Consider the following 18,035-nt stretch of genomic DNA (forward strand, 5'->3'; position numbering starts at 1 on the left):
TTGATGAGGTTTCTTCTTATATGGTTTTGTATATTTTCTCTTTTGTTCAACAACTATATCAAATAAAGAGAGAAAACTTAACAAGGAGAACATGGTTTTATAGATAGTTAAAATCAAAGTAGTTCAAACATAGGTCAAAGCTAAGGGTTCCGACATCTGTTTCTTAAATCATTATATTATTCATTGGTATGTGAAAAGCTCAGAAAAGCTCAAAATCAGATGAATTAATTAATTATTTAAAATTTCAAGGTTTTTTTTTAAAGAAAGGAGTGTATTTGTAATTTTTAAAGCAAGTTCAATTATTTATCTATTTGTTATAGATTTAGTTATTTTATTATGGTAGATTTGATTATTTTAGTAGTTAATTATTTAATTAAAAAATATAAATATATGATTATTGATATAGTTACTGATATTTTTTTGTGTATAGTATTTTTTGAGTGTATAATAGCATAGTTAGGGTTGATTTGAGATGTAAGAAAATGAACAAACAGCCATAAAAGTCATAACTTGGTTTCTACATAATCATCATGTGTGCCTCCTAATTAAACATTATAATATGTACCGATAAAATAAATAAAAAATTGATAAGGGTGAAAAATAAAAAAAGTCAGCTAGATCTGTTGTATTCTTTATATATATATTATTAATACCACATATCAAAAGAGTAAAATTGAGGAACTCAATAAATAAAGAGTACTCTTTAGTACTCTATTTAACTGTAAAATAGTTTTAAGTAATTGTGATTAGTAGGTGTTATATAAAGAATATTTTTTATTATTAAGTCACTTTTTTATTATAATAGAAAACAAAGTATTCAGGAAAAGCAACAAAAAGAATAAAAAAAATTTGTGTGAACTGTAGTGCACTTTTAATTAAAAAAAGTTATTTGTTTAATAACAAAAAAAAACAAAAGTGACTTAATAAATTTTTTTTTTTTATATAACACCTACTAATTACAACTACGTATACGTAAAATTATTTTACAGTTAAATAGAGTATCAAAACGTACTCTTTACTTGCTGAGTTATATATATCAATCATTTGCCATTAGCTATTAACTGAAACATGGCAAATCAAGAGAATATCTATCTAGCGTTATAGACAAAATATATATATTTAATTTTATCAACAACAACAACAACAAAGCCTTGTCCCACTAAGTGGGGTCGGCTACATGAATCAAACGATGCCATTGTACTCTGTCATGTATCATGTCTACAGAGAGACCGTTTACATGTAGATCTCGTTTGACCACCTCACGGATGGTCTTCTTAGGTCTTCCTCTGCCTTTCGCTCTTTGTCCATCTTCCATCTCATCTACCCTCCTCACCGGATGTTTTATCGGTCTTCTTTCCACGTGTCCAAACCACCTGAGACGCGATTCAACCATCTTTTCCACAATGGGTGCTACTCCAACTCTCTCCCTTATATCTTCATTCCTTATTTTATCCAATCGCGTATGACCACTCATCCATCTCAACATCTTCATCTCTGCCACACTCAGCTTATGTTCGTGCTCCCCTTTAGCCGCCCAACACTCCGTACCATACAGCATAGCCGGTCTTATAGCGGTGCGATAGAATTTACCTTTAAGTTTTAAAGGCACTTTTTTGTCGCATATAAAACCAGATGCACTCCGCCATTTTGACCAACCTGCTTGGATCCTATGATTTACATCCTGTTCAATCTCTCCATTATCCTGTATGATGCACCCAAGATACTTAAAACTTTTAACTTTTCGTAGGATGTTTTCTCCAATCTTCACCTCTATATTGGAGTTTTTCCTTCTCAGACTAAACTTACATTCCATATATTCTGTCTTGTTACGGCTTATGCGCAGACCATACACTTCTAGAGCTTCTCTCCATAACTCCAACTTCTTATTTAGGTCTTCCCTTAACTCTCCCATAAGGACGATATCATCGGCAAAAAGCATGCACCATGGCACAGGCTCTTGGATGTGCTCTGTGAGTACTTCCAAAACTAATGTGAAAAGGTATGGACTTAAGGATGATCCCTGGTGTAATCCTATACCAATAGGGAATTCCTCTGTCACACCACCTTGAGTCTTCACACTAGTTGTGGCCCCATCATACATGTCTTTAATTGCCCGAATATATGCGATCCTTACTCTCCTCTTTTCTAAAACCTTCCATAAGACCTCCCTTGGTACCCTATTATACGCTTTTTCCAAATCAATAAACACCATGTGCAGATCCCTTTTATTACTACGATACCTCTCCATCATCCTTCTTAATAGGTATATCGCTTCAGTGGTAGATCTGCCTGGCATAAATCCAAATTGGTTCTCTGTTACTTGTGTCTCTTTTCTCAACCTCCGTTCTATCACCCTTTCCCATAACTTCATAGTATGACTCATAAGCTTAATCCTTCTATAGTTTCCGCAACTTTGTATATCCCCCTTATTCTTGTAGATAGGTACCAAGGTGCTCTTTCTCCACTCATCAGGCATCTTCTTTGACCTTAAAATCTCATTAAAAAGTTTGGTTAACCAGTTGATGCCTTTTCCTCCAAGACCCTTCCAAACCTCAATCGGGATATTATCAGGTCCTACTGCCCTGCCATTTTTCATCTGCTTTAGAGCCTCTTTTACCTCGAAGTCTCGAATCCTTCGATAGTAGTCAAAGTTTTGATCTTCTTCCCTTGTGCATAATCGACCAAGGCTCGGAAGAGTCTTCTGTCCCTCATTAAATAACTCGTAGAAGTAGCTCTTCCACCTTTCATTAATCTTCTCCTCTTGAGCCAACACCTCTCCATCCTTATCCTTTATGCACTTAACCTGATCCAAATCTCTCGTTCTTCTTTTCCGACTCTTTGCGATTCTATATATACCTTTTTCTCCTTCTTTCGTGCCCAAAGACTGGTAGAGACCCTCATATGCTCTTGTTCTTACTTCACTTACAGCCACTTTTGTCTCTTTCTTAGCCGCCTTATATTTTTTCCAGTTATCTGCGTTGCGGCATAAAGACCACTCTTTAAAGCATTCCCTTTTTATCTTTATCTTTTCTTGTATACTCGTATTCCACCATCAGGACTCCTTGTCTCTTGGTCCTATTCCTTTAGATTCACCAAAACTTTCTTTTGCTGTTCTTCTAATAACTTCTGCCATCTTCCTCCACATCTCTTCCGCGCTTCCATTCCCATCCCACTTTGCCTCTTCTCCTACCCGTCTTAGGAAACTTTTTTGTTCCTCACCTTTCATCCGCCACCACCTCGTCCTTGGGTTCTTCGTATGATGTCTTTTCCTCAACTTTTGCTCAACGGGAAAATCCATGACGAGCACCCTATGTTGTGTTGTCAAACTCTCTCCCGGGATAATTTTACAGTTAATGCAAAATTTTCGATCGACTCTCCTCAACAAGAAGAAGTCGATTTGAGAGCTTGTCATGCCACTCTTATAGGTTATAAGATGTTCGTCTCTCTTTTTAAAACATGTATTTGTGATGAGAAGATCAAAAGTTGAGGAAAAGTCCAAAATAGTTTTACCCTCGGCATTGATCACCCCGAAACCATGGCCTCCGTGAATACTCCTATATCCAGTCACTTCTCTCCCAACATGACCATTTAAATCTCCTCCTAAGAAAATCTTATCTCCCAAAGGTATGCCTTGAACCAAACTCTCTAGATCCTCCCAAAACCTTATCTTGTGTTGTTCGTCCGAACCCACTTGCGGTGCATAGGCGCTAATCACATGGAAAGCACCTCCCTCTACCACAAGTTTGATAGAGATGATCCGATCTCCCACCCTCTTGACATCCACTACGTCCTTCTTCCACTGCTTATCCACAATTATTCCAACCCCATTCCTATTCTTCACCTTTCCTGTATACCAAAGTTTGAAACCAGAAGTATCCAACTCCCTAGCCTTTGCACCAACCCATTTCGTTTCTTGTAGGCACATAATGTTAATCTTCCTCCTTGTCATGTGTCTACCACCTCCATGGACTTTCCTGTTAGAGTGCCTATGTTCCATGTCCCAAATCTCAACCTTCTGTCGCTTCGACCTTTACCTTTTCCTTTGTGAACTAGCTTATTTACTCTCGTCCGTTCACGAAAACGCGAGAACCCTTGCTCATTTAACACTACATCCGGGCACCGATGCAGCGGCTCTTGCTTCGACACCGTACTCGAGCCATACGGCGCGTTGCTTCCGGGCAACGACCTAGCTTTAGCGCAATAATGTCTTTGATTCATGTCATGGGGGTTCGGCTATATTTTTATGTTGGTTACCGAAGACCTAACACAACCCTCCTCCTTTATCCGGGTTTGGGACCGGCTATGTACCGCAAGTGTAACATAGGCGGAGTTATATATATATATATATATATATATGAGTTTAAGAATATTATTGACTTAAGAATGTAAAATAAATAAATAATACAAGGAATAGATAAGATCAGAGGTAAATGGTAATGAAAGAACAAACATAAAGTAATTTTTATTAAAATTATAATTATTTATATATTTTTTATTAACTTAAATTTTTAAAATAAATAATTTCATAATATAATAATAAAGTTTGTATGATCTAAAATTTGAAATTCGAACTTATTATTCCAATTAAAAAAAAGTTTCAGTTAAAAAAATTTATTTAAAAAAATATATTAAAAATATAATAATTAATACATCTCTTTTTATTTAATTAAATTCTGAGTTAAAGTATGACAATCTTCTTTAAACAAAATAAATGGAATAATCAACTAATTTTTATTACATTTCATTGACTAAAACTTTATTATGTGGGTGTACTTAATCTCTATATTTTCATGCATGTTTACGATACAGACCGTTAATAATTAAACACCATATGTATATTCTGACACGTTGAATAATGAAGTGGAACAGGACCACCACCACCGTCGTCTATGTATCTTTGGAAAGATGATTGAGTTGAGACAAAGTGGTTTTTTTTTGTGTATGAGACAAAATGGTTATTTCAGATTAATTAGACCGTTGTCAGATATTAATTAAACACATTTTCGTGCACTACAAATCGACTTGAAGAATAATAAACATCAGATAAGACAAAATGAGTGTTCTTCAAAATCTCATTTGTTTGTTATTGTTGTGCCACCATTTTAATTATTAAGATTATTTTATGTTTAATCAAAACATCATGAGACCATATAATATTATTGGACCTTTTCAAGGGCGATTCATGTCGGAGAGGAGTTGTTAAATAACATCATTCTTGTTTAGGAAATTATGTACTTCATAAAAAAGACCAAATATATAAGATTAACTTAAAAAAATGTATAATAGAATTCATTGGGATTTCTTAAAACAAATATGGCTGGAATTTGGCTTTTCAGCAATTGTGACTAATCTTATTATAGAAGTATAACATTGTCTGCTCTATTTATCATGTGGAATAAAAATCAGTCATCACTTCTATTACAATATATAGAATCTTTTTTTTTTCACTTGCAATGATATCGACAAACTCGCGTGGCAAATTGTTTGGAGTGGTAACACTGCCTCCACACATCACTATCTATTATTACATTGACAAAATTATTTTATTATATTGTAGTTTTCTATTTTAGTAAAATATTTAGTTGTTATTTATTTTTATCTAGTTTTAATTAGATTATAATTATAATGATCGCGGTTAAACAAATTAAATATATTTTTTTATTAAACAAAAATTATCGTCGGATTTTGTGGGAAATAAATCCAATGACATATTTATTTGAAAAAATTATTTTATTAAATAATATTATTGTCGGAATTTTATAAGGAATTATCTTATGATAATTAGGGCAAAAAAATATTCAAAAATGACGTCAACGTTATGGTCAAAAAAATTTGACGATAATATCAAATCAAATTGGCCATTTTGCACATAGTTATCGTTAGAAATTTCTAACAATAATTAATATCAAAATCCTAAAATCCGTCGATAAAATATTACCGATAACGTTTATACTGTCAGTTATATCTGCCTGTAAATTTGATGGTCGAATTTTTTTGACAATTCCACCAATAATTTTGACTTTTTTTTTTTTACCTTTTTTAGTGTAAGTTGGGACAAAATACTACCAAGTACCAACCACTGATATGCGATACCGTCGTTATATAATAAGCTCTGACATTTGCTAACAATGTTCATCTCATCAAGAATGCTTTATTCATAGATTATCTTAAAGCAGAGGAAGTCTGGCGTGGTTAGATTTTATTGACACACGATTCTATTTTGATCAGGATTTCTTTATTTGGATCAATAAGGGATTTGAAAGTGACAGGGCCATGACTTTTGCAGCTGAGTTACAATGTGTGTGAGCAATTACCTGTCTGGTTACACAGTGTCGAAATAGAAATAACAATCTCATGAATGGCTCTCAATTTGATACTGTGTAACGAGACAGATAATTGGATTCATGGTATTCAGACAAGATAAATAAATTCTAGAATTTAATTTTTACTAACTTTCAAAATAAATAGATAAAAAAAAAAGAAAAAACTTGGCAAATTTTATGCAAATGAAAATAATAAACGCTTACTTAATAAAATATATTAAAAATATAATTATTTATATATTTTTTAAATAATTAAAATTTTTAAGATAAATAATTTTATCACACATATTTTGCCTAGCCAAAAAATTAAAGTTGTTTTGGAAGATGTATATCATGAGACCATTTTTGAGCTTTTATATGTATATATAGGAAAAAGTACACGAATAATAATATTTTTAATATGTTTTTTTATATATTTTTTATTGACTTCTTATGTTAAAATTTATTTTTTGGGGTCAAATAAGAATTAAATTTTAAACAATTAAATTATAAAAAAATTCTGATATCATATTATAGATATTTTTTTTTTAAATTGAAACTATTATATATATATATATATATATAAAGTAAAGGAATTGCAAGACAAACAAAAGTCCCAAAGCGGCATGAGAGTATCAAACTAAGAGCCTTTGAAAGACGTGGTGGGCAATTGATTACTCCAATATGCATGGACTTGCGGAATAATATATATGTAGCCTTTTAATTAATTTTAGCACATTAAACAACATACCAAAACTTGTGTTGGATGGACTTGCTTGCTTAATTAAGAACACGAGGGCGTGATCTCCAAGTTGGTGCTAGTGCCCTCTTTTTGAGAATAGTGTAATGCCACTCCTAATAATAACCAAAACCATTAGGTCGGTTTGCTTTTGCATTAAGGAAAAAGGCTCTACATGCAAAATATACATATTTCACCGACACTATGCATTATAAGCAATATGGCTAATTATACAAACTTTTTTTTTTGGTTATTCATCCATTAGCAAAAATATCAATTCTTCATAGTATTGTAGGCAGTGGCGGAACTACAAAATTTTGGAGGAGTTAAAAATTTAACATTAAAATTTAATAATAATATTTATATTAAAATAAAATTTATAAATATAATTATTTTTTAAATGTGTTATTAATAAGATAATAAATAAATAATTTTATAAATAAAAAATATAAAACAGTTTATAATAATATTTTTTTGAATTTTTAGTGGTTTAAAATTTTCAATAATTGAATCATAATTAAATTTTTTAGCAATTTCTTTTTCAATTTTTTTCATTATTTTCATGTTGAAAATGATCACTCCGTAGTAATTGTAGAAACCGAAAAAATTAATATCAGACGAATCAATCTATCAATTAAAAAAGTTGATTGTTAAATAAAAAATTACAAAATGTAAATAGAGAAGCTGCTAATAAATCTGAGTGTTTTTTTTTTTTTTGTAACAAACCTGAGTATTTTAAGTCATAATAAAATATTTGAACAAATTGAATTATTTTTTATTTTTTGGTAACAAATTGAAATTATGACCTTTGTCTGAACTAAACCCTGTCCTGATTGTAGGATTTACTAAATGGACAAAAATTAAGAGTGATTTTAATTTTTCTATTAACTATAAAATTTGTATGTTAAGCTAGTCATATATAAAATATAGATTAATCTCTTCTAAAATGAATAAGTTAGTAAAGTAAATAAATAAGAGTCTAAATACCTTTAAATTAAAATTCAATACTGATTAATTTTTTATTTTATCATTTAAAAATTTTTCCCATTTAGAGAATTTTTTCCATAAATATATAATTCTCACTAATCCATCTACTTCTATGTGCCCTTCCAATTAAAATTCTACATATTATTAAGCATAAATAAACATAAAAAATTCATTTTAAATTAATCAGATTGGTCATTAATTTTTTATTGTAAAATTATTTTTGTAATTTTTTTTTGAAAATTTAGAATTTAAGATTAAAAATTTTAAAATTTAAAAAAATATTAATATTGGCTACAAAGGTTATTTCTCTAATTAATCCCTTTAAACATATATAGAAGGATTTTATTATGAATGTATTAAGTTAAAAAATTACTATAAATGGAAGTACATAGTATATAATTAGGTGATTTTTGTTGTGGAGAAAACCATGGTCAAATGAAATCTGTAACGCATGTACGTACGGAAGTGGTGCTTTTGAGGAATGGTGGCATGCAGAAATTTACTAGTGTGAAATGTGAACCAGCTACAATGTAAAAAGTTAAAAACTAAATACTAAAAAGTATACAGTCCAATTTTCAAAGAAATGAAAATCTGTTTGGCTTTTAAGAACATACGCACGTGCTTTGCTAAATTGCCACCAAAACTTGTGGTAATTAATAACCCAAGAAAAGATTCCCCTTGTATAGACAACAATTTATTATTATTTTTCTTTATTTTTAATATTATTTTGTTATAGTTGCATAATTTTAAAACTGTGATTATTGTAAATATAATATCTCTTGAAAGGTCCCAAAGGCAAGATCGAATGAAAATCTCTTGTTGACTAATCTATTGACTCAAATTCTGACAGCAGTGTAGTGTAGTCCTTCCAAGAATTAAAAATGATAATTGTAGTAGTTAATTTTAGAGTGAATGCCCATCCGACCTCTCACAATTACTTCAAAAGGACAACGAGGTTATAAAAAAAAACATTCAATTCAGTCTTTGATATTTTTTTTTGGGACTGATTAGCTCCTGTGTAAAAAAAAAACTTGGATTTTGTTGGCACAAGAATCTCGTTGTCCTTTCGAGGTAATTGTCAGGGGCCGAATTGGATTTTTTTTGTTAAGAGTCTCCTTATCTTTCGAGATAATTGTCAGAAGCTATTTTGAGTTTTATTCTTAATTTTTATATGAAATTGATAACTAAGAATTATTAATGATTTGATGTGACAGAGTTTTGTATGGACAAGGGGCTGGGTCATGGTCCCAAAGTTTTTGTAAAAATATTAGTAATTCTATTTTAAAGAAAATAAAATTAACTTGTTTGATTAAATTGATTTACTTTTAATTTATGTATCTGAATTTTATGTCCATTTTTACCATTATTTTAAATTTTTTATTCTATCTTATTTGACATAATAAATAACATATCTTTAAATCAACAAGTGACATATCTTTAAATTAAAGTTACAAATTAAATATCATTATAAAATTAACACTAAATTATATTTAGCTTCTCATATAGTTTCATACATTATTTTATTTTTAGAATAATAAAAATTATAATATAACTAATAGTAATATCAGTTATTAATAAAAAGTTATTATTTTATTTTTAAATCAACTTTACAAATTTAATACCATTATAGTATAACACTATTTACATTAATAAATTTTGATATTTTTATTTTATTAGAAATTTAAAACTTTGTTTTGTTGTATTATATTATTTAATTTGTAATAAAAATAATAATAATAATAATTAATCTTGAGACTTTTGAGAAATAAATATTATCAAAAGTAAAATTAATTTTTTAAAATGTTAAAAAATAATTTATAAGTTATAATTAATTTTATATAATTTAAATAAAAAATTAATTTCTTAAAAAGAAAAATCAGTTTTTAGATAAAAAATTAGTTTTCTAAATAAAAAAAAGATTTTTATATGCAAAAATTAATTTTTTCATGTAAAAACTGATTTTTTTAAATTGATTTTTTATTTAAAATCAAATTGACTTATTAATCTAAATAAATTTTTTTATTAATCAAAATCATAATTATTTTTTGTTAATTTTAACCATATATAATCTTACATATTAAAAATAAAATAATTATATTAATAAATTTTATTTTAATATAAATATTATTATATAATTTTTTATTAAAATTTTTGGCCTCTCTAAAAAAATTTTTCAAGCTCCATCACTAATTTGACCGTTTGAGTAAATTATTATCTAATGACTTTTAGTTATAAATTTCACATGAAATTAACTACATTTGAGTTTCTACCATTAAAAATGACTGTTATCGTAAACATTTTTTGACCATCTTTGCATTGTGTTTTTTATTTTTAGATTTTTGTCAAAAAAGAAAAAACAAAAGGTAAGAGTAAAAAATAGAATTTTATTAATTTTGTTACTTTTTCTTTTTTCTTTGCAAAATCACATTGAAATAAAAATATAAACTAAACACATCCTTAAATTTTCCATCATATAATTCATTCTACTATGCTATCAATATATCTCACAATATTATATTGCCCTCAATTCAGAATAATTTAAAACATGTTGAAAAATGAAAAGTGAATTGTTACGTAATTTAAAAAAAAAGGGTACAATATTACAAGAAAAAAGGTACATGATAAATTAGATCCAAGAAAGTTATCAAAAGAAATATACCAATGAAGGAAAAAGATTGAGTATTTCACCTTACTCTTATTGTGATAACCTTTATATTATGGCTAAAAGTACATTATTTAAATATTAGGGTATGTATGGCTGTATTTATTTATAGAGATGGGATACTTAAACAAAGACACATAAATATAAAATTGCATTTAACAGATAAAATATAAATAAAGACATTATATTCAGAGATATTAAATTAGTATATTTTATATATACAATTTATTTTATTATTATTATTATTAATTTTTTATAATTATATTTTTTATTATTATATATTTTTTTAAAATTTTTGAATAAAAAAAATAAAAATAAATTATATTTTCATAATTTATTCTACTTTATTACTAAATAGAATAAAAAAATACTAAATTTTATATTTTTATTTTTTATGTCTTACTTTTAGTATTTTATCTTATTCTATTATAAAAAACAATGGTAGCCTAATAAACGTTTCAGAGGTAAACAAAATTCAAACAAGCAGATTGATGTTGGTACAAATGGTTAGGTTCTGGAACTTTCTTTTTTTATTTTTTTTTGTCTGGACTTGATTAGGTTCTGGAACTTGATTCGTACTTTTCTAAGTAATATGAAAAATTCTTTGGTACTCTCATATAAATTATCTCTTGTAGGTACTTATCTATTAGTTGAATGATATATCATTAATAAGTATTTATAATCAAACCATTTTAGTATATATGACAAATTTATTAGAGAGAATAAATCCTTTTGTTTACTCTTAAAAAGTTAAAATATTTAAGAATGACTCAAGTAATATATAGCAGTCAATTCCACGTATATGAAAAGAGAGTTTTTGAGATGATAGATTGGCCAAGGAGATATATACTTATTGGAAAGTCAAAATAAATAATTCGGATCAAATTGATAAAATCCAGTCAAACTAAAAAAATTGTTATTTACTATATATGATACTTTTTTATTAAATATATTATATAAATACTTAAAGAGTATATTAAAAATAAACTAATTGATATATTATTAAAATTTAAAAATAATAGTTAATTTAATACAAAATAAAACTGAAAAAAAAGACATTTATTATGAAAATGAGAAAGTAAAATTAAATTGTATATAATTATTTAATTATAATCAAGTTAACTAGTTCAACCTGTAATTTACTAATTAAACCAATAACCTAGTAATCTAATAGTATGACCGATTCAATTATCAGTATAGTACTCCTGACAAGTATAGCTCCAAGTTATATATTCTATGATTGAGGGCCATTCCAAACAAGTCAAAGCAACTAAATAATTAGTTACTTATGCTGACGTGGCAATACACTATTAGTGTATGAAAAATATATATATCAGACAAATTCACATGCACATATCTGTTTATTTTCCTTTTGCATAATGTGGAAACCACAGAATGCCTCAAACATAAGCAGGGAAGTTAAAACCAATGTATGATTAATGTCTACAATGCATAATCACTGAAACCTCAACTTCCTGAAATCACATCATGCATTGTGTTTCTCCAAATGCAATGAACACTAGGCCAGATGTAGAAATGTCAAAGGTTAATGGTTAATCAAGTTATGACAGTGAGATCTAACCATTTCCAATTTATGAACTATATGATTGGAATGCAAACATAGGAAACAAAACATGGTGCTGATGGTGCTGACCAAACCACCACCAACAATAATTAATAGTAACAAATTAGGAAAGAGCAAAAGTGTGTGAAAAATGTATCTGCTTTCACAAAGCTCTTATCAAACTTGGGAAGCTAGATCACATATTCTTCCCTATGAATCAACAATTTCACAAATGGTGGAGTGATAATTCCATACCTTTCTCCTTGATCAAATTTGGCACAGAACACTACTGAGTACTGAGAAGAGATTGCAAAAGAATGGAAGCAAGAAACAGTAGCTCCCACATTCCATTTGACTATCTTCTCTATACTTTTGAACAATTTTTTTGTTTACAGCAGATACTATATAACTAGTATACAAAATAACAACTCAGTTAAGCCAATTTCTATAATTTGGTCAGGATCAATTTCCCAGAATTACAAAGTAAATCATGTTCTGAATCAGGGGAAAGGAAAAAACAAGTTGAGGATAATTCATTTACATGAGAAAGTTACACAATGTTACCGTTCAAGAGAAGCTTCGAAACAGTTATATTACACCGGTAAGCCAGCATGCATGGAAGCAGTTAACAGATTAAGAAGCATGATTTCGATATCCAGACTTTCAAGCAGTAATCATCATCGCGGAAGAGAATACCTTCATAAAATTGTGACCCAAAAGTCATCGCCGTACATGTATCAATACCCTTGTCTGGAAATTTATAAACATTCCTCCAGCTGTGTGCATCAACACCAGATCTTAGTCACATTGTGTCAGTATCTCCATAAAGGTGCTTCACTTTTGATTCCATTCAAAAAGCTTATAACGAGCTGCACATATGGACAAGGGCATGCTTTTAGATGTAAGATATGTAACTGATAAACAAATCAATCCGTTGTGGTGAATATCGCTATCAACAGTTAGAGAGAATGTCATGGCAAAAAATGCATCGACAAAATGATCTCTGGTAAACCTCTGCCACAAGACTTTAGTTTAGTATATCGACGCATCAAACCTTGGCTTGTAGAAACATACTTGATTGTTATATGACTGAAGAGCACACCCACCAATCCAAGACCAGATCTTTTTATCGACATCAAAGAGAAGACCCTTCCCTTGGTTCCAAGATGTGAAGCAGATTAAATTGTCCTGGCCAAAACATTCGAATCTCTCAGCTGATAGTCTCAACAAAGCACGAAAATACTTGGGGGGCATCCTGTTGATCTCCACCCATGTAATTTTGACATGATCCAACTCCCAAATTCTCATACTCTGTAGGGTACTATAAAGGCCAATCCTTCCGACAAGAAAAAGACGCTTCTGGGTACCGGCAACCAAATATCCATCTAATAACGATCGTGGAAATTTAGCTGGAATATGTTCCCAGCATCCCGTATCTAGTCTATACATCATCAAACCAAGTGGCGAAAGGGTTTCCAAGTACAATCTGGAGTCGCAATAGGCCATCTTCGACGAGCAGAGATTAACTGCAGGCATTATCTGATGAACTGACCAACTGTCTGCCTTCGAATCATAAACTTCAGTTGGCAATGACTTGTCACCATATATATCACTTGTGGCTATAACTTTAAATGATCGATCCATCCGATCAACAACCATTATCAGTTGCCTTTGCTGATTGTAATGCATGCTCGGCAACACTCTCCAAGCTTGTGTGAGGGGATTGCAAACCAAAGTTTTAAATGTCAGCCCATCATGCCCTGAAAAGCACACGAGACCACCGGAAGAACCAACCAACCAGAACGCCCACTGCGGCAAAAATGTAAAAGGTATTCGGTACCAAGTTTTCAAGGGCAAGCTAAAGACTGAACATTGAGGGATCTGTGAGTTCTTCCAAAATGTGAGAAGACAAGGCCCGTGGGATGGAACACTTGAATGGAATTTCAGAAAACTACTGTCTTGAAGCAGTGAATTCCACCGTTTACACACCGAACGAAGCCGGAAAATCAGAAATGGGGGAACCCTAGCTAAGATCTCGTGCAATAAGTCCTCAGGCAGCATTGCCCAAATACTATCCTCCATCAGCACATCAGCATGCACTGCTTTACCAAATGTAGCAAGTGTTTCTTCATCCAAACCCCTTGGTTTCGTCTTAACAACCTTCTGCCGCGAAGGGCTAGTGTTCCTCGAGCCGGCGCGACCGATAGGACTAGTATTCCTTGACCCACCACCACACCTTGGAGGGGAAGCTTGCTTATAGCATCTCCCATCTCCATAAAAACCTCCATTTTCTACTAATTGACCACTACACTCACCAGAACCTGCTTCAGAAGAATGCTCAATACAAGCCATATTACTCCAATTCCTTGAAATCCCTAAAAACCCCAATACCCCCAAATCAAACAAGATTCCAGATTCAGATTACTGTTCCAGCATCACAACGACTAAAATATATACAGATACGGTTTCAATTTCAAATCAGTGCTAACCCCAGAGTTCAAAATTCCGAAGCAATCCCAGAAATGTTATCCCAGATCAAGATCCAAAACCTTCATCAATAGTCAAAACGATGAATATTTACATGCCCCAGAGACCCAGATGAAAATATACATAAATTCAACAAAAATAAAATTTTTTATTTTTTATTTTGAAGGAATCAGCAGAGAATAGCAAGGTGTATTTACCTCAGATTCGGGAATGATGCAGTTCCTGTTGATGATGAAGAGAACAGTTGCAAGAGAACATAGATTCTGAATTTCTGACATGAACATGTGTAAGGAACAATCAAACTAGGTTCATGTTAGACTCTCTCTCTCTATCTGTTTCTCTCTCTAGTTGTGTTTGATTTACTTTGTCACTATTTGACAAAGGGAACAACAAAATTCAAGAGATTACTGTGTGGTACAGTTATACAGTGCGAACAACCACACCGTGCTCACCCAATGAATTCTTGCCACGTCGACATTGTTAATCATATTGCTATTTCATTTAAGAATTATAAAGGAGTAACACTAGAGATAGAGACCAAATTGTTTCAGCTTTAATTTTTAAAAATTATTTTATTTATTTTAAATTTTTAGATATTAAATTATAAAATTTTAATTTTAAATTTTAATTTTTTTATAAAATTAAACTTTTTTAAATTAAAAAAATTAATATTAAGTTATTAAAAGTTAATTTTTTATATTTTTCTTAGCAAAAATATCTCTTAACAATTGTGGATAATAATTTAACTTTTATATATTCAGTTTTCTACATATCAGAGTTCAATAGAAATATAGAATCACATAAGAAACTTCTCACAAGAGTTTACATAATAAGCTATTGAGTTTAAATTTATTTTTGAAAATTTTCCACCACTTTTTTCATATTTGTGATGTTGATTTATTTTTTTATTGGTGAGGGTTGCTTTAATTTTATTTAATCTTGTGTTGAAAAAATAAAAACCATATAATAGAAAATAAAAATGAATAACTATATATATACATGATGAGTGTATGATTATTAATAATTATTAAAATCAAAACTAAATATGTGGTAGGGGTGCAATAAGCTGGTTTATGAGATGGCGGATAATGATGGCTAATTGTGAATTGTGGAAGCAGAGAGTGTAATGAAAAACATCACAAAAAAAGAAGAATACATATGAAGTTTTTGTTGTTATTCACCTAACTTCTCGTGGTTGCTCAAACTTTAAACTTAGCTAGATTAAAGAAGTAAAGAAAAATAAATACATAAATTTAGAGGGAAGACTAAAGTTCATCGAGAACTTTGGAAGTTTCTTTTAATAATTATATTATTTTATAACTGAATTGTATTCTCACCTTAAGTAATTTTTTAAACTCACGAAGCTTCTATAAACACTTTTAATTCCTCCCTTTGAATGATATCCAACCTTTCCTAATCTTTCTCTAATATTTAGTTTTTTCAACATCGTAATTCTAACGCTAAATATGCTAATGTAATACATTTTAATATCAGTTTATGTATTTTTTTTTCAGTCATTTTTTAAGAAAAATCTTATATAATTAATCATACGTAATTAATAGTTATAATTATTTATATTGAAATTTGTCAATAATTCTAATATTTTATTTTATATTTTTAAATAATTATTATTATAATTATTTTTTATATTTCAGGAACCAAAAATTTTAATACTAGGTAATTTACTATTACGACCATGTATTTTGCTTTGCACCGCTATACAATTAGATTTTTTGGTGACTGAAATAAATTAAACAAAAAAAAACAAAACAAATAAAATAAGGAACTGTTTAAATAGAGGGGTAGTCCTATTTAAGACTACTTTTAAACTCCTCCCAAGGTGAAAGAAGCTCCACATGCGAAAGTTGTAACTTCATCGCCATCTTTGCCATCGTATCTGCCACCGTATTTGCATCTCTCATAATCAAACGAAAGTCAACACGCCAATTCCAATGCATGATATCTCTTATTTTGAGCACCAATGGATCAATAAACCCAAAACCATCTTGAGTAACAAGATTAAATGCTTCCACACAATCCGTCTCACAAATAACATCTCGTTGACCTACATCCCAAGCTAAAAGATATCCTCTCCAAATAGCAAACAATTCTCCTTGAAGAATACTATTACTCTCAATCATTCCCAAACACCCCCTTTGCCAGCTCCCATTACAATCTCTAATAACACAAGCAAAACCAACACTATCATCCGAACCAAAATAACTAGCATCACAATTAATCTTAAAAATACCAATGGATGGGAGATTTCAAAAACCATTTAGAATAGAGGAAAGGGACATACGTTGTAATTCAAAAATATTCCTAAACTCTTTTTCTAAAGTTAATGCCAGACAAATCACTTTTTTAGACCATGTATTTTGCTTTGCCATGCTATACAATTAGGTTTAAGCATGATCGAAGCAATTCCAAAATTTATAGTCCAAATTTTTTTTTTTTTAGTATTACATTTTATAGTCCAATTTTATTTGTTTCTTATTTGTTCATACTCTAGCCAAAAGATTAAAACTATGATCCAAAATGAATAGATCATCTTGGTCAAGCCCAAAAAAAAAAGCTCAAAACTTACGTAAAGTCATATGAGACAACTAAGTTGGGTTGGTTTAGTGGTTAGTTCACTAATCTGCTTAAACAAGTGCCGAGGGTTCGAATCCCGCCTTGTGCATGCAGCAATTTATTGGCCAACGGAGATACGTCTCAAAATATTTATCCTTCTTTTTTTAAGTGATGATAAATTTTACTGAAAGAGAAACTTCATTTTTTAAATCTTTGACTCTTTATCCTATCAAAAATAGTGCTTAGAATATTCGTTTTAATAAATAACATAGGATATTAGAATGAATTATATTATGTAAAATAAGTGAATATTCTAAAAGTATTTTGTTAATTACTTATTTAAATACACTTACATATTTCCTCTTTTAATAATTACTCGTTTAAATACCAAATCCCACTTGTTAATTTCAGAAAAAGTATATAACCGTTTCTTGACTTAAAATTTTGTTGAGGAGTTGAAAGTTAAGTCTCAGGAACAATGCTTCCAACACGTATATATATTTTATAATAGTAATGTATTTTCTCTCTATTTTTACTCTTATTAATAATTATATAACATTACAAAAGAGTATAAATAATATTAACTCTGTAAGTGGAAACTACTATAAGGATAATTTTGTGTGCTAACATAATTTCTTTTTCTTAGTACGTGTATTTTTTGTTTGTGACAATAATTATTATAAAATAAAAAAAGAGTATATTTGTTTACATAATCAAAAC

General features: G+C 29.7%; 1 protein-coding gene across 2 annotated transcripts; it reads right to left on the reverse strand.

Annotated features, from left to right (window-relative positions):
* Positions 1-11,924: 11,924 nt before the first annotated feature.
* On the reverse strand, positions 11,925-15,104 carry LOC130976740 (F-box/kelch-repeat protein At5g15710). Of its 2 annotated transcripts, XM_057901666.1 has the most exons (3): positions 14,939-15,104; positions 14,744-14,803; positions 11,925-14,629 (listed from the first exon to the last, which is right to left on the reverse strand). In XM_057901666.1, the coding sequence occupies exon 3, from the start codon at positions 14,604-14,606 to the stop codon at positions 13,287-13,289; it is 1,320 nt and encodes a 439-aa protein (XP_057757649.1). In that variant the 5' UTR covers positions 14,607-14,629; positions 14,744-14,803; positions 14,939-15,104; the 3' UTR covers positions 11,925-13,286. The 2 variants fall into 2 exon arrangements, with proteins under 2 accessions (XP_057757649.1, XP_057757650.1); XM_057901667.1 differs by lacking the exon at positions 14,744-14,803 and having other exon boundaries at positions 14,939-15,098.
* Between the last annotated feature and the right edge of the window lie 2,931 nt (positions 15,105-18,035).

This window comes from Arachis stenosperma, chromosome 4, assembly GCF_014773155.1.
Source record: "Arachis stenosperma cultivar V10309 chromosome 4, arast.V10309.gnm1.PFL2, whole genome shotgun sequence".
NCBI lineage: Eukaryota > Viridiplantae > Streptophyta > Magnoliopsida > Fabales > Fabaceae > Arachis > Arachis stenosperma.